Genomic DNA, 23,864 nt, shown 5'->3' on the forward strand with positions numbered 1-23,864 from the left:
CCACTGGAAACAGTTTTATTCATATTTAAATTAATTTAATTTAATTTAATTTAATTTAATTTAATTCCAAAATTAAAAATGTAAATTCGAAAAAGACTGTAACAACTGATTATGTAATAACTAAACATTATATATATATATATATATATATATATATACATATATATATATATATATATATATATATATATATATATATATATATATATATACATATATATATATATATATATATATATATATATATATATATATATATATATATATATATATGTCTTAAGAACATAACCAGTAAAAATGACACAAAAAAGCTTACCTAAAATTATAATATAATATAATATAATATAATATAATATAATATAATATAATATAATATAATATAATATAATATAATAAGCCAGTGTTTGTGAACCTAGTTGACCAAGAGGCTGTGTGACTGTATATTTGTGAAGATTCATTCTTAGTGTTGTGCTGCTGCAGGTCAGATTTCTCCAGAAGGTTTGATGTTTTATCTGATGGGGTCTGAAACATCGGTGGTGAAACTGGACAAACTGGCCCAGAGTCACGATATGACCCAACCCATCCCACATTACTTCATCAAGTCCTCCCACAACACCTATCTCACCGGTGAGGAGCAAACCAAACACTGACGGTCTCACAGATATTCACCATTGCTTTTATAGCTTTTAACTTCAAATGTGAAACTTCACCATGCTCGATACTCCTTTAACGATAACAGCAATAACTAATACCTAAATAATATAACGTTCAAACAATATTATACAAACCTGCGATAAGACAAATATCATTTATGTATTTAAACACATTTTATTAGCCACTGAACGTCGATGATTCGATTCAAGCATACTAATGAGCACAAAAGGAAACATTTGTTTCATTTTATTATTCCTATTGTATCTTTCTCTCCTCGATTTGTTTGAGTGGCGCCCTCTACTGTACAGAAGTGATTTTACATCTCCTTCAGCCTGAGGTGTGTTCATCTCACTTTTAGTGTGAAAGGACTTTTACTTTTATAAAATTACTACTTTTTATATCAAAAACATACAAGCAAGCCCTACCCAGATTTAAAAAGCAACTCAAAATTGACATAATGTATTCCTTTCCATAAAAAAGAACGTAATCTTTAGGGAGTAGCGCAAAATTTCAATGCATTTAAAAATGCATTCATGCATAAAACAGTTGAAAATGATCGACTTTTATAATGAAGCAGCACTGGCACAACAAGGCTGTACTTATTTGATCAAGAATACAGAAAAAAGGAAAATTATTAAATATTATTGTAATTTGTGAGCAAAGCTGAATCATCAAAGCGAGAAGTCATCCTAATATGCTGATTTATTATCAGAGTTGTGCCACTTAATATTGTTATTTATTTATTTATTTATTGGAGCCTGTGCTACTTTTTTCTTAAAAAGAACAGCATTTATTAAAAATAGAAATATCTTAATATACAATATAAATCTTTACTATCTCTTGCTGAATAAAAATATTAAATTCTTAATAAAAAAAAAAGAAGACAAAGAAACATGAACTGACCCAAAAACTTAGTATTAGTGTATATTGTACAATTTTTTGAATGCATTGTGAATAAACACTGTTCTTTTAAACATTATTGATCAAATAATCCTGATAAAAATGATCACAGCTTTTTCCAGCATCGATGATTTCTGAAACACTGGAGTAATGAACGATGCTGAAAATTCAGCTTCGGTTCACATGAATAAATGATATTTTAAAGTATATTAAAATAGAGAACCGTTATGTGAAGAAGAAAAAAAATTGATCTAATACCTGCAGCTCCAGCACACACTGTTATCTGAGTGTTTTGGGTTAATGAGGTGTGTGTTGTGTGCAGCCGGGCAGCTGACGGGCGTCTCGTCTCCGGAGATGTACCGCCAGTGTCTCCTCGCTGGGTGCCGCTGTCTGGAGCTCGACTGCTGGAAGGGCAAACCTCCGGATGAAGAGCCAATCATCACCCACGGCTTCACCATGACCACCGAGATCCTCTTCAAGGTCAGTTCCTCCAATCAGAGATCTCTCGCTGAGTCTCGCTGTGATTATGGGATGCGTGGAGGCCCCTTTATAATCAGTGCAAGCTACAGAAATCAAGACAGGTCAACTTCTGCTTTATTATTAACAAAGATTATCAATCGCTTTGTTTCACGTCACCCTGGAGCACAAAACCTGTCTGAAGTGGCAGTTTTTATAAAGTGAGATTTATAAATCATCTGGCCCAGATACAACTATTTGAAAATCTGGAATCTGAGGGATGCAAAAAAATCAAAATATTGAGAAAATCATCTTTAAAGTTGTTCAAATGAATTCTTAGAAATGCAAATTGCTAATAAAAAAAAATAAGTTTTGATATATTTACAGTCGGACATTTATTAAATATCTTCATGGAACATGATCTTTACTTAATATCCTAATGATTTTTGTCATAAAAGCAAAATCTATAATTTTGACAAATAAAATGTTTTTTTTTTTTGTATTTATTATGCACAATGAGTGCAGTGTTTTCAGGCGTTTCATTTAAATGTTAGTTGAAATTTGTATTAAATGCAATAAATAAACTAGCTAAAGTCTTATAATATTAAAGTAACTATACTTTAATATAATCTATTTTGCAACTTGTATGTCTTTAAATATATATAAATTAATGCAATTATCAAATAAATTATAACCAAGCATGTTAGTCAGGATGACAGTTTTTTTAACTTTTAAATAAAAATATAATTTAATTAAAATTAAATAAAATAAATTGGTGACCAGTTACATGAATGAACATAAACCAGTAACACTTTACAGTAAGTTAACGTTAGTTAGTTAACATCAATTAACTAACAGTGAAAAATACTTTAAAGCACTTATTTATCTTAGCTAACATTGAAATCAAAAGCAACAAAAAACATAATGATCTAAAATGTAATTTAACATAAAATAAAAAATTATCTGACATATTACAAAGTGTGTTTTTTTTTAATTATACTTAAGTTTGTTTTAAAAAAAAAACAATCATGAAAGTGTCTCTATTTTAGTCACTTAACTGGCCTTTTATTTCATTAATAATAATGTGCTTTTAAGATTTGAAGTCCACTCCAAATGCACATTAATTATGAATAAGCACGGTTCTTTTTTTCATTCCTTGTGATTCTGACTTTAGGACGTGATTGAAGCGATCGCTGAGAGTGCCTTCAAGACGTCCAAGTATCCTGTTGTGCTCTCGTTTGAGAACCACGTGGATTCGTAAGACACTCTTTGCTCCTGGTGCTGCAGGTTTGATGCGGTGATATTTCTGCTGTGATGTTCATGAGATCACGTGTGTGTTTCAGCGTGAAGCAGCAGGAGAAGATGGCTCACTACTGCAGGACCATCTTTGGAGACGCTCTGCTCGTCGACGTACTGGAAAAATATCCCGTGAGTTCAGATTCAAACACTTGTGATGGATATACAGTATATCCACACTGGCACAGTTATGATTTTAACGCCATTCAGCAAATATACAGAGCTCCACATACAGTAATACTGTTTTAAAAATTATGCCAATTCTGTTATATGAGCCTAAATTAATTCAGAGGCAACACAGGAAATGAAAAAAAAAAACGGAATAATTAAAAGTGTAATTTGTCACACCGCATGAAGATAAATGTGTGATTAAAATAATAAATAATAAAATAAAAAAAAATGGTGACCAGCTACAAAACCACTATAATAATTAGCATTAACTGAAAAAAAAATAAATAAATTAGAAAATGTTTTTTTTTTCTATATTTCTGAAGTAAAATAATTGGATATCAGTTGCATTAACTAAAACGATCAATGTACAATAAAGATGCATTTAAAGATCCATTAGTTAATGATATTAGTTATAATGCACTGTAAGTCGCTCTGGATAAAAGCGTCTGCTAAATGCATAAATTTAATTTAATTTAATTTTTAATATGAACTAAGAATAAAAACATATTTAACTCATTTTAAATGGACCAGTGGAGAATAAAATGTCAAGAAGAATAAAATAAGATAATAAAATAAAATAAAAAATATACAATAAAATGTAGAATAAAGCAAAATAAACCAGTAACACTTGTGGTTATATTTGTCACCATTAGTTAACCATATCAGTTAACATGATGCTTTCAGTGGATGATGCTTATAAAGCATTCATTAATCTTCGTTCATTTTCAACAGACCTGAGCAAACAACGAATGGTTGTGCTTTTATTATTTAACATTAACAAAGATGAATAAATACTGTAAGTTAATGTTAGTGCATTAGCGAACATTAACTAACGGGACTCAACTTTGCTCTTACCAGTAAACCTTTATAAAACCGAGAGTTCCGCTCCTTGATTCTGATTGGCTGAGCAGTGTTCAGAGATGATGTAAATAATGCTACAAAGTAACATTCACCTTTGTTTACTTTTGTGTTGCTCGGCAACCACTTTGTAACACCCACAGCTGTTTCTGAGGAGCTACATTGTTTGGTGGAAGAATACTGCTTTTTTTAACATCATTACACTTTATTTGCTCTGTTTTATTACATGAAACATTACTATGTGTATGGAATACCTGTTTTATTAAAGCAGTAAGCCCCGTGAAGCCGTAGTTTACAGTGAATGTATAACAGCTAAAGTAGTTTTAGTCATTGTGGCTAACATCGTCCCTCAGCTGTTACAAATTCACTGTAAACCTGTTCAAGTTGCACGCTGTTAGCAGTAATTCTGTTTAATATCTCATCTGATCTTCTGTGGTTGTGTTTTTCAGCTGAAGCCGGGTTATCCGATGCCGAGTCCGTCCGAGCTGATGGGTAAAATCCTGATCAAGAATAAGAAAAGCAACGCACCTGCCAGCAAACCCGAACAGGCCAAGAAAGCGTCTGGTCCAGAGCATGCAAACGAAGCTGCGCACGACTCTGAGTCCAACCAACCCAGCGATCCTAACCAACCCGCTCCAGCGAACCCAGAGAACAGCGACCCGCCGCATGCAACCGGTCAGTTTAAATGAAATGAAATGACATGAACCTCCAAATACTTACAGTGCTTGATGTGTTTGTGAGGATGCTCTGACGGGCCGCTTTTACTGCCACCACCAACTAAACTAACAGTATTTTGTGTCTCACCGATCCAGACGACCGTGAAGAGCATGATGACCATGATGAACAGGACGAAGAGAAGATGAAGAACTCTGACGAGGTGAAGTAGATGCTGAATACTTGTAATACTTTTGAGTAACTCTTGAAGCTTTTGATAATTGTAAGAATGAAGATTCAAATATCAGAAACGCACATTTTAAAACCTAAAGAAGTCACACAGGCTGCATTTATTTGCCCAAAATAAAAACAGTAAAAATTGTGAAATATTATTGCTATTTAAAATAACCATTTTCTGTGTGAATCTGTGTTAAAGTGTAATTTATTTCTGAGATGCACAGCTGTATTTCCAGTGTCACATGATCTTCAGAAATCATGAATAATATGATGAAACATTTCTGTACACAGTTAATGTTTTTGTGAAACCATATTTTTTTAAGATTTGTTGATGAATTTAAAGTTTGAAAAAAAAACTGTAATTATTATGTTGTTTATTATGCAAATGATTGTATATTTACTTGCACTTTTTGATCATTTTAATGCATCCTTGCTGAATGAAACAAAAGTAGCATTGTAGTGCAACACTCCAATTATCTTTTTATAAGTAATTGTTTACTAAATGTAAAATGACTTTCTTTCTTTAATCATCATTTACTGAGTGTGCACTATTTGTCACTTCCTCTCAGGGAACCGCTGGACAGGAAGTGACAGCATACGAGGAGATGTCAGCTATTGTCAACTACGTCCAGCCCAACAAATTCATCTCTTTTGAGAACGCAGCCAGTGAGTTCACACTCGTGTGTGAATGATCAATACATAATAATTGCACCTGAAACTCTGAAACCTTGTCTTAGAGTAAATTACATAATAAATATAACCTTTTTTCTTTTCTTTTTTGGCAAATGATTCACCATTTGAGTAGTAAATATGCAAAATCAAATGCATAAACCAGTGAAATGTAGTGAAATTATTTCAATTTCACCCTAGTAACACTTTCCAATAATTTTGTTTGCTAACATTTGTAATTATAATACAACAAGCAATATATTGTATGAATATTTGTTAGTTAGAAATATGGTTCTTCTTTGTTCATGTTAGCTTAAAAGTGCATTAATTGACGTTAACATACAATATTTTTATTTATATTTTTATATGATTTTTATATTTACATTTATTTATCAGTTCAAAAATGAAGAAATTAAATAAAAAGTATTTTTACAAGTAATGTAAAATAAAATAATAATTATTATATAATTTTTTAAATGCTCATTTTTATAACACAGTGTAATTTTACAATTGTTTGTATTTTTTATATTGTTATTTAATAATAGGATGTAATGTGTATTGTGAATATTAATTTTAAAGTAAAAAAAAATTATTTCTTTAATATTTATTTTATTTTATAGTGAATAAATCAAATAATAAAATTTATTATGAATAATATAAAATGTTTTATAATTTAGTGATTTATTTTAATTGTTTTAATAATATTTGTATTGTTAATCTTTAATTTATTATATATATATATATATATATATATATATATATATATATATATATATATATATATATATATATATATATATATATATATATATATATATATATATATATATATAATTTTTTTTTTTTTTTTTTTTTTTACTCTTATTATAAGATATGAAAATGCGCTGCATGGTGAGACTGGATCTGACAAGACAATATTGACAAATTGACAAAACATCAATGTTGTTTAACCATCTGATTCTGTCCAAATGTAGAAAAAAACAAGAGTTTTGTCATCTCTTCTTTCGTGGAAACCAAAGGAGAGAGTCTGATTGCTAAGAGCGCTGTGGACTGGGTGGAGTATCCTTTACTTCTGACATATTCCTGTTCTCAGTTAGACTCAGATTCAGTGTTTTCTGCTGTTTGGATGTCACTGCTTTCCTAAACTGATGTCTGTAGATATAATAAGAGGCAGATGAGCCGTATCTATCCTAAAGGAACCCGTGTGGACTCCTCAAACTACAGTCCTCAGCCGTTCTGGAGCGCCGGCTGTCAGTTTGTGGCACTCAACTACCAGACTATGGGTAAGATGAGTCAAATCACGCCAACATTGACTCTTTATGTTCACAACATGATCAGCACAGGGTTTCCCAAAACTGGTGTTCTTGAGTTTTTCTTTTGCGTCAAAAATCATTAGGACATTAAAGTGAAGATCATGTTCCATGAAGATATTTAGTACTGTACTGTAAATATATGCAATTTAATTTCTGATGCATATGCATTGCTATGAACTTCATTTGAACAAGTTTAAAGATGATTTTCTCAATACTTAGATTTTTTTTTGCATCCCTCAGATTCCAGTTTTCAAATAGTTGCATCTCAGACAAATATTGTCCGATCATAACAAACCATGGAAAGATTATTCAGCTTTCAGATGATGCATAAATCTCAATTTCCAAAACACTTAAGGCGAGACACTGCAGGTGAATAGGGCAAAAAAAAAAAACTAATAGTTATCACCTTACTTACCCAGTTGATTGATTACATTGATTATTGCAAAAAAAAATAAGCATTACACATTTTCAAAAATGTTATGTTTAAATATGCAAATGAGGCATTATTTAATGAAATATGTGCTAATTTGCATAAATGTCTAGTACAAAAATCTGAATGAATGTCACGTTTCAAAAAAAATTTAATTTTTTTGACATATAGTCAAATGTTTTTACAGAGGGAATTCTGGTTATCTTTTTTTGTCACTCCATAATTCAGAAAATACTTTGAACAGCCAGAAAACAATATATTTTCAAAATTTTGGGGGGAATAAAATGTTGTATATAATCAAGGAAAATATATATGAACAAATCCCTCTGTTAAAACCTTCAGGATATAGACAGGAATAAAAATGTCAAGTTTGGTGTGTGTAAGTGCTACTGAAGTGGAGATTTATGGGTAAATGTTGAAGAAAAAACTCATTTTGAGGAAACGGCCTTTAAAAATATGTATTGAAATCTATTGACACAAGCAGATAAAGTGCTATAAAAGAAACACTTAACAGTGTCTTTTAAACAGTGTCTCGTTTTCCTTCCACTAGTTTGAAAAAGCAGTTTATGGAAAACCAAAAAGCCCAAAATCTAAAAATTGACAGGTTCGTGTTTTTGCCTGCAGCGTCTCACCTTAAGAGTCACATTAGTATTTAAATATGATGAGTAACCACAAGTGTAAAGTGTTTAATGTGTTCTGTTTGTGCATTGTAAAGCTGTGTCTGTGTTTAATGGTGTGGTGTGTGTCGGATGCTGTAGACTTCCCCATGCAGCTGAACATGGCTCTGTTTGAGTTTAACGGCAGGACGGGTTACCTCCTCAAACATGACGTGGTCCGTCGCAGCGACAAGAAGTTCGATCCCTTCACCGACAGGATCGACACCATCATCGCCAGCACTCTCACCATTAAGGTCCTGCAGAAATGCTTTGGGACTTATATAGAAGAACGATGACAGATACTCGTATGAGTATTAGCGCTGTCAAACGATTAATCGCGATTAATCGCATCCAAAATACAAGTTTTTGTTTGCGTAATATATGTATGCGTGATGTGTATATTTATTATGTATATATAAATACACACACACATGTATGTATATATTTCAGAAATATAGGCTATGTTTATATATTGAATACAAATCAAATTTATTTATAATATAAATTATGTATGTGAGCATAAATATAGACATGTGTATATTTTCTAAATATAAACTGTATGTGTGTGTATTTATGTATAAATAATAAATATAGACAGAATATACGTATATTATGCAAACAAAAACTTTTATTATATATATTACTATTATTATTATGTATTTATTTTGTATTTTTTATTAGTTTTATATTTTGTAAGGAAGCTTTAATGGTTCCCTGCATTTTTTTTTTTTTTTTGGTCAAAAAAAAGTTGTTGGTGTTTTAATATTTGAAATTAGGAAATAAGAAGTATTGTAATTTTACAATATGTGATGAATTACAATCATTATTATTTTCTTCAATACTTGATATTTAGTTTTACAGTGAATTATTAAAGTAATAATAATTAAAATAGTAACTACTTATAATAGTAAAAAATACAAGTTGGTAATAAATAATAATAATAATAATAATAATATAAATAATTATCTAAAATTAAAGTAATGCAATTTAATTTATTTTCGTTAAATATTAGATTTATTTTACAATAGTAATAAAGCAGCAATACAATACATATATATATATAATTTTTTTTTTTTTTTAAATCACAGTCAGGTTTTTTTAATTTTTTTTATCTGAATTTGTTTCCCCTTCTTCCGACTCATGCATGAAAACCCGAATAATAAATTTGTTTAATTTTTTAGTTATTATTATCTTTTTATGTAGATATATTATGTTTTAATGTGCTTGTGGACAAACGATGGACATCATTGTGTGCTGTATTTTCTCTCTCAGTGAATCTCATCTGTCTTGTAAATGTGTGTGTGAACTGTCTCCTGTGTTCAGATTTACTCCGGTCAGTTCCTGTCGGACAAACACGTGAAGACCGGAGTGGAGGTCGAGCTCATCGGTTTGCCCAAAGACCCCAAACGCAAATACCGCACCAAATGGAGCACGACGCCCAACGCCATCAACCCCGAGTGGAACGAGGAGCCGTTCGTCTTCGAGAAGGTCAGATCTCGTAGCATTCATGACTCAGGTGTGTTAGAGCGGCTCGGAGGATGACGTCTGTGTGATGTTGAGCAGATCTTGCTGCCGGAGATGGCTTACCTCAGACTCGTGGTTCAGGAGGAGGGCGGAAAGTTCCTGGGTCACCGAATCATCCCTCTGGACGCTCTGCAGACAGGTGAGACCCGAACCAATCTGCAGTAGCACAATAGCCAACAATGCATTGAATGGGTCATAATAATGCATTATTCTTTTAAAGATGATTTTCTCAATGTTTAGATTTTTTTTGCATTGATTTTCAAATAGTTGCATCTCGTCGTCTTGTGGTACACGGTCACATATGAGGTTTTATTTGGTCGAATGCTGTGATGGTTTGCAGGTTTCCAGCACATCGGTCTGCGCACAGAGAGCAACATGCCGCTCACGCTGCCGTCTGTGTTCGTGCACATCGAGGTCAAGGACTACATCCCTGCTGCATTCGCTGGTACTGACCTACAAACCTACAGTCACAGGCTTTACTAAATGCAACATCGGACAACAACTCAATGATTGTTTTCTGTTAGATTTCTCCGATGCACTTTTCAATCCTGTGAAGACTTCGAAGCCACCGAAGACTGAGGTAGAGTTAAATGCACAGATGCATGAAAAAAATGTTCAAATAAATGCATGTTATTATGAGTCAAGCAGTTTCTTATTTAAAAAACGTTTTATTTTAGCTTGATGCAAAGGCATCGTTTCTTATTCCATATAGTTTAATTTGATGTACTAAAATAATGAAAAACAAAATAAGCTGAATAAAAACATTTAAAAAACACTACAAAATTACAAAAAATCTACTTAAATTTAAAGTCAAAACAGAAAATATTAAATAAAAACTAATTCAAAATAATCGTATTATAGTATAAGAAATTAACTAAAATTAAAACAAAAAACTTTTGAATAAACTTTAAATGTTAACCTTAAAATTAACTAAAATATGAAAAACTTATTAAGTGTTCTCATTTATATTTATGTTAAGTTAAAAATAACTAAAATGGAAATTAAATGTGTAAAAATGATGAAGACATTTAAAAATAATTAATGCAAATGATAAAAATCTACAAACAATACTAAAACTAAAATATAAAAATAAAAACTAATTTAACTTAATAAGGACTGTCATAAGATTGAATGATACTAAAATAATAATAATAAAAATTTTATATTAGTTAACTAGTTGCAGCATTTCTAATATTATTTTAGTTTAACTTTATAAAATATTATCACTATTATATAAAATCTTAAAATAACTCAAACTAAAAATGTATAAATTGTGTAAAAAATAAAAATGAATATTTTTTTAGATATTTTAAGAAAAAATATAAAACACAAATTACTTGTTAATAATAAATAATAAACTTTAACTGAAAAAAGAAACAAAAAACCCAATAATAATAATAATAATAAACTATATTAATTATACCTCAGTTATATTAAAATAATACTGATAACAACTTCTAAACCACATAATTGACTATTAACTGAGATAATTGATGTCCTTTATAACTGTGCTAGTTTTTATATCCCTTGAAATCATTCGGATTTAATATTTCATGAACATGGATGCACTTATTTGTAATGTAGCCTCATAAAAAATGCATTATATCTTCAGCTTTTATAAATGCTGAATGATGTCACTGTGCTCTCGTCTTCAGAGTTTAACATACGTGTGTGAATATGAGTTACCTCTCGCTGACAGAGCCCAGACACCTGCTGCAGGTAAATACATATAATTATATATATTAGAAATGTAAATATTTTATTCACCTTTGATTTTAATTTATTTTAAACTCAAATTCAGTAATTTTTGTTCTTAAACGTATTTCATTTTATTTTTTTGTGTGTTGTGTTTTGTCAGTTTTAGTTTTTTTTAATGTCTAAGCATTTTAAATTAATTTTTATTGTATATTTTAAATTAGCTTTAATTTTATATTTGCACTTTTCAGTTTGAATTTTTAATAATTGTATCTGATATTGGCTTTTTTATTTTTAGAATGGTAATGTGCTTTTGTCATTATTATTATTTTTGTTTATTTGTTTATTTTGATTGAGCTAAATAACAACACTTTTTTTCTCTGTAGAACTACACTCAAAACTAAAGAGATATTCGTTGAATTTGTTTAATAATCGGTGTATTTTGCTCCATTAACAATTTGACTGCTTTAAAAAAAATGTTATATAAAACACTATATTAAAAAAAATCATAAATTATATATTAATTTACATTTACATTTAAGCATTTAGCAGATGCTTTTATCCAAAGCGACTTACAGTGCAATCAGGCTATACATATATATATTTTTACCAGTATGTAATTTGGTACCAAACATATTCTAGTGTCATGGTAATTGTATACCATCACTGCACTGATTTGTCATATTTATTGAAGTGAAATGGATGATAATTCATGGTAATTGATCTGCCTGTGACTCTATCATATAATAAGAACCGAAGGCCGCAGAAGCAGCTCCAGCATCATCAGAGACTGAAGCTGCAGTTCCTCCAGCAGAGGGCGACACTGCATCACCTGAGCCCAAAACAGAGGAAAAACCAGAACCTGAACCCGAACCTGAAGTAAAACCAGAACCTGAACCCGAACCTGAGGAGAAAACTGAACCAGAGCCCAAACCTGAAGTAAAACCAGAACCTGAACCTGAAGTAAAACCAGAACCTGAACCTGAACCTGAAGTAAACCCAGAACCAGAACCCAAACCAGAGGAGAAAACTGAACCAGAGCCCAAACCTGAAGTAAAACCAGAACCTGAACCTGAACCTGAAGTAAAACCAGAACCTGAACCCCAACCAGAGGAGAAAAGTGAACCAGAAGCTGCTGCTGATGCAGATGCTGTCGTCACAGAGACCAAAGAATCCAGTGAGGAAAGCCCATCTGACCCCTCAGGTGATCTGCGTCTGTCACATGACTCCGTTTACATGATACATTGTGACATCATCACACTGACTCGCCAAGTTACTTGTTACATTAGTTTCAATAGTTACATTACAAAATACAGCCATCACCGCAACTCATCCACAACCATCATCAAAACATTACAAAACATCATTTTCAATATAAATTGTAGCCTGATTTTATAATAGTAAAAAACTATTTAATTAAAAAATTAAAAAAGTCCTTTAAGAAAATTGCTTTATTCTTCAGTTCATTTTTTCTTTTTTAGTTTTTAAAAAACGTATACTTTTAAGCATTTTTTTTAAATACACATATTTACACACAAATACAGTGTGTATATATAAAATGTCTAAAAAAATGGGTCAGTATCTTTAAAAATCAAAAAACAGTTTTTAGTTCTGCAAACAGAAAGCTCTGTGGTGTTGACAAGCTCTGAGCAGAAGTGAGTCTGACTGATGGAGCTGTTTTTCAGACATCACCACTGTGACCTGTGAAGAACTGCAGCAGCACAAGAACTTCCTGAAGGTCACCAAGAAACAGGAGAAAGACCTGAAAGAGACGGAGAAGAAGTTTCAGAAGAAACGAGAAGATCTGCTTCAGAAATACAGCGACCAGTTCAAAGCCTTGAAGAAGAAGAAGTACATGCTTGATTATAGGCTGTTATTTATACTATTGTAGTGTTTTGAACTTTTATTTTTACATTTCCATATTTTTCTTTAATAAATTTTAAAATGTAGTAAAATTATTATTATTATTTTTTGCTTTTGTCATTTTTATTTTTAAAGTACTTTATTTTTAGTATTTTTAGATACTGAGAAGCAAAACTACAAAAAAAAAACATTAACATTATTTTTCTATTTAAGTTTTTTTTTACTACAGTAGTATAAAATAATATATATATATATATATATATATATATATATATATATTTTTTTTTTTTTTTTTTTTTTTTTTTTATAATGTTAGTACTTAAAACTAATTTTATTTCATTTAGTTGCCAAGGCAGAATTTCTAATATTCGTTTAAGCTTAAGTTTTTCATCTAAAATGTACTTTCCGTTTCAGCTTTGTTTTAATTAAAGTAAAAAAAATTAAAAAATATTGAAACAGGTTGACCAAGAAAGTCTTGCTGTGGTTAAACTAGCACAAAAGTAAAGTGTGCATGTAATTCTGAGCTCTTTTGAGGCGGGAAACACGTCTGTTGAACTGTAATGTTTCGTGTTTATGTCCCTGAGGTGTGTGTTGTGTGTTGATCTCTGGTTAAGTGTGTGTTCCCGTGTGATTGTCCAGGTCTGGAGATGATCCCGGTGACCAGGTGAATGAACTCAAGCAGAAGCTGAAGTCGGAGCTCAGGGCTCTGCTGGTGGAGCAACACGATCAGATCAAGAAGAAGAAGGAACAGAACAACACTGAGGTACAGACACAGATATTATGATGACTGACAGTCTTGATCAGGTGTTCCCACACTGTGAGACTGTAGAGCCTAGACTTCATCACGAAGACTATTCATTCATCAGAAATCACTCAAATACTGCATATAGTGTACATCTGCTAGCAAACATATAGAAAAGCAAATTAATGTTTCTAATCAAAATGTGGTTGGCATGAAGGGTTTCATTGTTTTATCACATAATGATCACAGTTTAAGTTTCAAACTATTATTGTTATAAAATATTATTATTTTATGAACTTTTGTTTGGTTTCAGCCACATTGATCATTTAAATTAGCCTGTTAGAGTGTTGCTATGTGGTTGCTAGGTTAATCTGAGTGTTGCTTTTCAGTTGCAGTTCAGTTTCAGAACAACATAGCAACTGCAAAGCAACACTCAGATTTACCTAGCAACCACATAGCAACACTCTAAAACGCTCAGAACAACATAGCAACTGCAAAGCAACACTCAGATTTACCTAGCAACCACATAGCAACACTCTAAAACACTCAGAACAACATAGCAACTGCAAAGCAACACTCAGAATAATTTAGCAACCACATAGCAACACTCTAAAACACTCAGAACATCATAGCAACTGCAAAGCAACACTCAGATTAACCTAGCAACCACATAGCAACACTCTAAAACACTCAGAACAACATAGCAACTGCAAAGCAACACTCAGATTTACCTAGCAACCACATAGCAACACTCTAAAACACTCAGAACAACATAGCAACTGCAAAGCAACACTCAGATTAACCTAGCAACCACATAGCAACACTCTAAAACACTCAGAACAACATAGCAACTGCAAAGCAACACTCAGATTAACCTAGCAACCACATAGCAACACTCTAAAACACTCAGAACAACATAGCAACTGCAAAGCAACACTCAGATTTACCTAGCAACCACATAGCAACACTCTAAAACGCTCAGAACAACATAGCAACTGCAAAGCAACACTCAGAATAATTTAGCAACCACATAGCAACACTCTAAAACACTCAGAACATCATAGCAACTGCAAAGCAACACTCAGATTAACCTAGCAACCACATAGCAACACTCTAAAACACTCAGAACAACATAGCAACTGCAAAGCAACACTCAGATTTACCTAGCAACCACATAGCAACACTCTAAAACACTCAGAACAACATAGCAACTGCAAAGCAACACTCAGATTTACCTAGCAACCACATAGCAACACTCTAAAACACTCAAAACAGCATAGCAACTGCAAAGCAACACTCAGATTTAACTAGCAACCACATAGCAACACTCTAAAACACTCGGAACAACATAGCAACTGGAAAGCAACACTCAGATTAACCTAGAAACCACATAGCAACACTCTAAAACACTCAAAACAGCATAGCAACTGCAAAGCAACACTCAGATTTACCTAGCAACCACATGGCAACACTCTAAAACACTCAGAACAACATAGCAACTGCAACGCAACACTCAGATTAACCTAGCAACTACATAGCAACACTCATAAACACTCAGAACAACATAGCAACTGCAACGCAACACTCAGATTAACCTAGCAACCACATAGCAACACTCTTAAACACTCAGAACAACATAGCAACTGCAAAGCAACACTCAGATTAATTTAGCAACCACATAGCAACACTCTTAAACACTCAGAACAACATAGCAACTGCAAAGCAACACTCAGATTAATTTAGCAACTGCAAAGCAACACTCTAAAATACCAAGAACAGCCTATTAACACATAGAAACACTCTGAAACACTCAGAATAACCTTGCAACTGCATATCAAGACTCTAAAACACTCAAAACATCCTGAAACCACACAGTAATACTCTCAAATGCTAAGAATAACCTAGCAACCCAATTTAAACACAAAGCAACACTAAACACTTGGACCACATAGCAAGTGACGTGACATACAGCCAATTATGGACACCCATACTCTGAATTTGTGCTCTGCAATTAACCCATCCAAAGTGCACACACAAAGCAGTGAACACACTCACACACACACACCGTGAACACACACCTGGAGCAGTGGGCAGCCATTTATGCCGGTATTAAAGGTGAAGAAAGCACTGTACATTCACTCTCTCCAGCTACAATCCCTGCCAGCCCGAGACTCGAACTCTCAACCTTTGGATTACTAAATACAAATCTCTATCCATTAGACCACAACTTCAGAATGATCGCAACACTCTAAAACACTTATAACAACATAGCATCCACATAGAAACACTCTGAAACACTAAAACAACACTCTAAACACTTGGAACAGCCTAAAAAACACATAGTAACACTCTAAAATACTAAGAACAGCCTAGTAACCCCATAATAACAAAACAAAAAAAACTCTCAGAAAATGGCAACTTCATAGCAACACTCTAAACACGCTGAATAACCTAGCAACCACATAGAAATAGTAAAAAAACATGAGTGATATTTTCCTAAGAGATCCGATGCACCGCTATCACCTGCTGAAAGGAAGCAGGTCCTGGAGTTTCTTACTAGGAAGTGACAGGAAGTGCTTGTATTCATTTCCTCTGTGTGGCAGCACAGCAGATCTCAGAGCTCAGAGCGATGGCCAGCTGGTGCGGTCTGTTCTGATACATGTACGTGACACTTCCTGTGTTCTCTTCTGTATTTCCTGTATGACAGCGTTTGACCAAACTCCTGGAAATGGCCACAGAGAAGCACTGCAGTGAGATCAAGGCACTCAACAGGTGTGTGTGTGTGTGTGTGTGTGTCTGTATAATGACATGGGTATGACACAGGTATTACAAGGAGAGGGTGACTTATGAGGACATAACCCATGTCCCCATTTTTCAAAACACTTATAAATCATACAGAATGAGTTTTTTTGAGAAAGTAAAAATGCACAAAGTTTCCTGTGAGGGTTAGGGTTAGGTGTAGGGTTGGTGAAGGGCCATAGAATATACAGTTTCTACAGAATAAAAACCATTACACCTATGTGATGAACACACTTTACACAAAAACAAACGTGTGTGAGTGTGCGTGTGTGTGTTTCAGTGAACTTGGCCTTTGAAACGAGAAATAGAAAGTGTAAGACGCGTGAGATGAATCTTTGAGTATTGTAATTCAGCTGATGCATCAGAGCTGCAGTGTGTGTGTGTGTGTGTGTTTGTCTTGGGAAACATAACGAGGGTTCAGGGGCTGGTGACCTTTTCTACATGGAGCGCAGTTTGTTTGGTAATTATCTGGTTAATTATCATTGTTTTGAGAGCAGAAGCAGTAAATACGCTGTGAGCGTGAGTGGGACTGATCACATCTGTTTATGAACACAAACCACCGCCAGAAACAAAACTAGTCTGCGATGGTTTAGCAGCTTGGTCACAGTTTAAGCTTCTCATGATGAAATCAAACAGCTGGAGGAATGACTGCTGTGTGCGATCATCTGGCATGATGGGATGTAAATGTTTCTAAAATAACAACGAAATTAAATAAAATGCTGGTAATATTCATGATATCTCTCACCCTTACAATTGTTTCTTTAATTTTTTTTCAGTGAGCCCAAGAAGAAAGACAAGTAAGATTTTTTTGGTGTTGTTTCTGGATTATACATACAAATTTGAAATCATATAAAACCAAAATAGGTAAAAAAATAAAAAATAAAAAAATATGTATATATATATATATATATATATATATATATATATATATATATATATTTTTTTTTTTTTTTTTTTTTCTCACTAAGACTGCATTTATGTAAAGTGAATGTAAAATGAATATATAAAAATTACTATTGCTAATAATTAATTAAATAATAAAAATTGCAAATTTAAATTAATAAATAAATATATTATTTATAAATAATATAAAAAAGAAATGCATTCATTTGATCCAAAATTCACTAAAACAGTAACATTTTAACATTATTACAATTTAAAATAACTGTTTTCTATGTAAATATATGTTCAAATGTAATTTATAGCTGTGATCAAAGCTACATTTTCTAAATAATCACTTTCCAGTGTCACATCATCATTCAGAAATATGCTGTAAAAGTGTTCACAAAAAAAATTAAATTAAACAAAAATCACCCTACCTTTCTGGAATAATGTATAGAATTTATTCTGATAACTTTTAGGAATACAATAGCATTTTAGTTTTACTAAACCTAGTTAGTGTCACATTAAACATGATTTTTTGTTTTAATGCACAGATATTAATTCCCTCTATTTCAGAATGAAGAAATGCAAAAGTACGGAGCAGCTTGACAACGATAACGCACAGGTAAAGCACCACATGAACACAGATCGAGTGATCGAACATACAACGGATGGCAGCTGAATGAGAGCCGCTCGGACACAAAGCCATGGTTCAGCTTGAGTTTTAACAAACGCAGACTAACATGTGCTCCCTCCCTCCCTCCCTCTCTCTCTCTCTCGTGATGTTTACAGCAGGTGAACGATGGAAACATGTGCGTTATGACTCACTCTGTGCACATGCAGCTCCTCCAAATTCATTCAGTACTCCATTAGTTCCCATCTCCACGGCCAGAACACAATGCCATTAAAGTCTAAGATGTAGATGTGTTTACAGATGTATTTATAAAGCCAGAGACCCTAGTGAGTGTACTGTATGTGAACGCAAACGCTCGGCTTCATGCGTCATTGCATTCCTCAATATGGAGAAGAGTTGAGGATGATTGAAAAATGGCTGTTTTTATCATAAAGAGAGCGAAACCTCTAGCACAGGGTTCCCAAACTGTGGTTAGAGAGGAAGAGTAGGGGTCAAAAAAAAAAAAAAGATTAGTTTTGATAAAAAAAAGGCAATAGTTAATAATAATTATATAAAAATAAAATAAATAAATAAATAATAAAAAAAAATAAAAAATAATTTATTTAAATCGTAAAAATGAAAGAAAAGCAATATTTGAAATAAAACACTTAATTAAATCATAAAAATTAAAATAATTAAAATTCAAAACTATTTAAATGAAGCACTAATATTTAAATAATAAAACAAATTATAATACAATTATAATTTAACATAAATACTTAAACAATTAAACAATAAAAATAAAACACTCACTAATAATTCGTTAAATGCAAAAAAAAAAAAAATTCAACTAAAATCAATTTTCCAAAGTATAAAAATGGTCAAAATAAAACGAGTGATGAAATAAATCATAAAAATGAGAAATTTAAAGAAATCATTTTGAAATAAAAAACATTTACTAATAATTCATTAAATTATAACTATATATATATATATATATATATATATATATATATATATATATATATATTTATTTATTTATTTATTTATTTATTTTTTAAAGATGTATTTATTTAAAGATGTATTTAAAAAAATGTATAATATAAAAAAATATGATATTTAATTAAAGAAATGATTTAAAAATAAACACAAACATAAGAAAACACATTGAGTATTTAATTTGTTTACTTGCATGACCATTATGTAAACAACATCAGAGAATTGTGAGCATGTAAATCTGGGAATAAAGTCTTGTGTGCTTCATCTTATGCTTCATTTGCAGTAAGTTATGAGGTTTTATCCAATCAGGATGTTTTCTTAGAAGACAGCAGAGAACCGAAACTGCTGGAAGCACCTTGAGTTACAGTTAAAGGTCACAGAATTGTATCTTTTCCTCTATTATTGAGCTTCAGAACGGACTGAAAGAGTCTCCTCAGATGTTCAGCAGCTGTATGTGTGTCGGATCAACGTGATGTGTGAACAATAGATGCACATGGACTCACATGTTCATGCACATGACCTGGAGAGCAATGCAACACCACAATGTTGAACACTTGCATGCATATTAATGCATATGTGCTGCACTCGAGAACATGTATGTGAGCGCACATGACAGAGGTGTGTGTGTGTGTGTGTGTTATTAATGTATGTAATGTCACACTCTCTCAGTCGGCAGATAACAGCAGCGCTGAAGCTTCACCGCAGGAACAGAGTCTGAAGAAGAAACAGGCGGCTACACTGGCCAGCATCAGAGAACTGATCAGTCAGGTACACACTGACCCTGTCTTCTGTCCTACAACACACTCCTGTCTGAATCTGAGTGTGCACATTACACACAGCCGCTCCGAAGCATGGGAACTAAGATTTCTGCAGAAGAAAGTCATCATTTTATTCAGCAAAGGTGCATTAAAAGTCAGAAAATTAGCATTTATAATGTTACACAATATTTATATTTCCATTTCCTTGACTTGATGAAAAGCTAGTGATTAATCAAATCACACAAATGACAAATTAAAATAAAGGAGTCATTTAAAAACAGATCATAATAAATCAATTGCTTATTATTGATAAAATCCTGAAGATGTCAAATTAAAATAATCTATTTTTATTCATGCATTAAAAGTGACAAAAACTGTATAATGTTACAGAAAGATTACTATTTCTATTGCATTGCCTTGGAAAGGTAATAATTAAATAAATCCTAAAAATTTTAAAACAACGAATCATTTAAAAAAACTATATTTAAAATAAATAAATAAAGCACAAATTATTGATTTAATCATAAAAATCTAAAAATAAAAAAATAATAATTTAAAAATAAAATTTGAATTCAACCATTTACTAATAATTAAATCATAAATATGTAAAATGTAAAAAAAAAAATGTAAGAAATTATTTTATACAGCGACACAAAAGTGACAGTAAAGATATTTATAATGTTACAAAAGTTCCAAATGTAAATAAATGCTGCTCTTTTGAACTTTTTGTTCATCTGTGAATCCTGAGAAATAAAAACACATCACAGTTTCCACAGAAATATTGTGCAGCACAACTGTGTTCAACATTAATAATAATCATAAATGTTTCTTGAGCAGTAAATCATCATATTATTCTGATTTCTGAAGATCGTGTGACACTGAAGACTGGAGGAATGATGCTGAAAATACAGCGGAGCATCACAGAAATAAATTACATTTTACAATATATTCAGATAAAAAAAACAGCTGTTTTAATTTGCAATAATATTTCACAAAATAACTGTTTTTAATGTATATTTTTGATCAGATAAATGCACCCCATGATGAGCAGAAGTGACGTCATTATTAAAACCAAACTTCTGAGGACTTTGTTAAAATTACATAAAGGGGATTTTATCATAACCAGACTTTATTAAAACCATCAGAATAACTTTCTCTGCCTATTTCCACTGAATATCAGCTTACAGATTATGAAAGTTACACGCATTACCGCATGCCGTTTCATTAAATCAGATCTGGCCTATTCGTTTTTCAGGAAAGGCATTTGTGGATTTAATAATGCAGTGATGACTGTAGAAACTGGAAGAGAAGCCGATGAGTAATTCAGCATCTGAATAATCATGAGCTTAATGTCACTGACGTCTTCATCAGTGAGTCTCGCTCCTCGTGTTGTTACAGGACAGATGTGCTGGAAGGTGTAGTAACACCTGGCTTGTGAACGCAGATGTGTCTTAGTTTGACGTGAGATTCTGTTTGAAGGGAACAGACCAGAGTCTTTAAATCTGTCAGGATTTATAGATCTGGAGCTGCTCCATCTGTCTTCAGAGACGGAGACAGAGACTAGAAGTTTTACCACTTTAAGGATGAAAATCAATAAAAACGTCTTATAAAAGCCAATTAAATTTGAAAAAATAATATAAAATGGTAAAAACATATTTAAAAAAAAGACTGACTAATTATTAATCAAATAATATATTTTTTAAAATTTAAAATTTTAATTAAAAAAATGAATTTAATAAAAAAAGTAGTTATCATTAAAATAATACATTATAAACAATAAAACACTTTGTAGTAATAAATAAAATATTTATATTTTCTATGAAAATAATAAATAATTGAAAAAAATTTCATGAAGCTTATAATAAATAAAAGAATAAAAAATAATAAAAACAATCCCAAATAATAAAAAAATGTAAAAATGTTTAATTTGAATTAAAAAAATAATGAATTTAATAAAAAATTTAGTTAAAATACATATCATTTAAAAAATACATTATCAAAAATAAAACACTTAGTAATAATAAATAAAATATTTATATTTTCTATGAAAATAATAAATAAAAATATATTTCATGAATTTAATAATACATTAAATAATATAAAAATAAAAACAATCCAAGTGAATCAATCACTAATCATTATTTCATTCAAAAAATTTTAAATGTAAATTAATAGTAAATAATAAATAAGTAAATAATCAAAATAAAACACTTAATAACTATCATATAATCAGAAGAATATATATATATATATATATACAATTATTATTTATTTTTTAAGAAGTTTGTTAGAGTGAAGTGAAATACTGAAGAAGTATTTATGATTTCAAATAAATGCTTATCTTTTAAAAGTGTAGGCATTTGTGAATATTTTGTTAGTTGTTTCGTTACTTTAGGATAGTTCACCCAAGAATGAAAATCACTAAAACAAAATGATAAAACAATAACGAATGCATTGCAGTTTCAAAGTGCATATTCAAACTGATTTCAGGACACAAGATATATTCTTCTGAATCTTTATTATCGAGCATCAAAGCATCCTGTTGATGTTGAGTGCTGTGGTTTCTTGACCTCTGTTTGCAGCTGAATAAAGACGCGGTGACCGAACACGTGAAGAAGATGTGGTCTCTGCCCGGTGACCTGTCCGAGGCCGTCAACTCCTGCGTCCAGACGCATTTCCCCGAGCACGTGGAGAAGGCCGGAGAGAGCCGCTCCGAGAGCACCGGACAGTTCAACCATGTGTTCGTGGGATGAGCTCCATCTCAACAGTGCAGTGCAATATTTAGCATTTCCATTTATTAGACACTCGTTTGTGTTTTAGTGCACACTGTGTTATTTTCATTAGGTGAGGTTTGCTTGGATTCAGTTTAGCACTCGACCTCACAATAAAATCAGGAGGAATGAGTATAAAATGAAAACATCACTTCAAAACAAAGAGGAACAAATAAGAAAATGCATTTTGCATTAAGAAAATTATGCATGTTTTAGAACCATGCTTTTTTTTTGCATTGTTTTAGATTCTCGTTTCTGTAATACAAAAATAAATAAATATAATCCATCAGCTATATCTCATACTCATATATATATATTCTTATGTTGGTTTATTTCATTTATTAGATAAACTTATACCTGCTTTAGGGTTTTTAATATTTCTTGGGAGTTGTGTTTTATTTGTCATGTGTCTATAAAAATATATAAAATCATAAAAGTTTTTTTTTTTTACTGCTTATTATGAAGTGAAATATGATTTTAAATTAAATTAACCATTATTTACATTTTGCCCACAGATTGTCATATTATTATGTAATATATTACATTCATTTCTGCTTGTTTTCAGTTTATAAGTTCCTTATTTTCCCCAGCAATTATTGTTCTGTAATATCTCATAACGTACTACTGTTTATTACATGAGGTTAAGTCGAAGGTATCAGTATAGTGTAATTTAAAGCTTTTATTTGAGTAACCAAATTCACATAAATGTTTTTGAGAGATTGTAGGAGTTTTGTGCTGGTGGAGGTGATTAATAAAGATAAAAACACATCGGCGTTGAGAGAAAGCTGATTCACACGTGACTTCAAGTGATGTTAGATGGAGCTGGAGAGAGGAAATAAGCTTCAGTTGAGTCTGTGTCCTAAATAACAATAGTTCAATATTACAAACAGACAATATCAGCACATACACCCAGAACATGGCTTT

The 23,864-nt window shown here is 31.6% G+C and overlaps 1 protein-coding gene across 8 annotated transcripts in view; it reads left to right on the forward strand.

The window, feature by feature from the left end:
* Positions 1 to 23,247, forward strand: part of plcb2 (phospholipase C, beta 2) — a 31,138-nt gene extending 7,891 nt beyond the window's left edge. The window contains exons 10-34 of one of the 8 annotated variants that reach the window (XM_052579768.1): positions 481 to 627; positions 1,877 to 2,034; positions 3,185 to 3,267; positions 3,354 to 3,438; positions 4,785 to 5,010; positions 5,148 to 5,212; positions 5,796 to 5,892; positions 6,870 to 6,954; positions 7,054 to 7,178; positions 8,397 to 8,548; positions 9,618 to 9,782; positions 9,858 to 9,957; positions 10,159 to 10,263; positions 10,343 to 10,398; positions 11,474 to 11,537; positions 12,265 to 12,405; positions 12,448 to 12,501; positions 12,562 to 12,717; positions 13,199 to 13,364; positions 14,016 to 14,139; positions 16,826 to 16,890; positions 17,694 to 17,714; positions 18,376 to 18,424; positions 20,081 to 20,179; positions 22,752 to 23,247. In XM_052579768.1, the coding sequence (XP_052435728.1) occupies positions 481 to 627; positions 1,877 to 2,034; positions 3,185 to 3,267; positions 3,354 to 3,438; positions 4,785 to 5,010; positions 5,148 to 5,212; positions 5,796 to 5,892; positions 6,870 to 6,954; positions 7,054 to 7,178; positions 8,397 to 8,548; positions 9,618 to 9,782; positions 9,858 to 9,957; positions 10,159 to 10,263; positions 10,343 to 10,398; positions 11,474 to 11,537; positions 12,265 to 12,405; positions 12,448 to 12,501; positions 12,562 to 12,717; positions 13,199 to 13,364; positions 14,016 to 14,139; positions 16,826 to 16,890; positions 17,694 to 17,714; positions 18,376 to 18,424; positions 20,081 to 20,179; positions 22,752 to 22,922 (2,759 nt within the window). In that variant the 3' untranslated portion in view covers positions 22,923 to 23,247. Of the gene's footprint in view, positions 1 to 480; positions 628 to 1,876; positions 2,035 to 3,184; positions 3,268 to 3,353; positions 3,439 to 4,784; positions 5,011 to 5,147; positions 5,213 to 5,795; positions 5,893 to 6,869; positions 6,955 to 7,053; positions 7,179 to 8,396; positions 8,549 to 9,617; positions 9,783 to 9,857; positions 9,958 to 10,158; positions 10,264 to 10,342; positions 10,399 to 11,473; positions 11,538 to 12,264; positions 12,418 to 12,447; positions 12,502 to 12,549; positions 12,718 to 13,198; positions 13,365 to 14,015; positions 14,140 to 16,825; positions 16,891 to 17,693; positions 17,715 to 18,375; positions 18,425 to 20,080; positions 20,180 to 22,751 lie in introns of all 8 variants that reach the window. The other 7 variants (XM_052579771.1, XM_052579770.1, XM_052579769.1 and 4 more) reach the window with 7 other exon arrangements.
* The last annotated feature ends 617 nt before the right edge of the window (positions 23,248 to 23,864 follow it).

This window comes from Carassius gibelio, chromosome B17 (genome assembly GCF_023724105.1).
Source record: "Carassius gibelio isolate Cgi1373 ecotype wild population from Czech Republic chromosome B17, carGib1.2-hapl.c, whole genome shotgun sequence".
NCBI lineage: Eukaryota > Metazoa > Chordata > Actinopteri > Cypriniformes > Cyprinidae > Carassius > Carassius gibelio.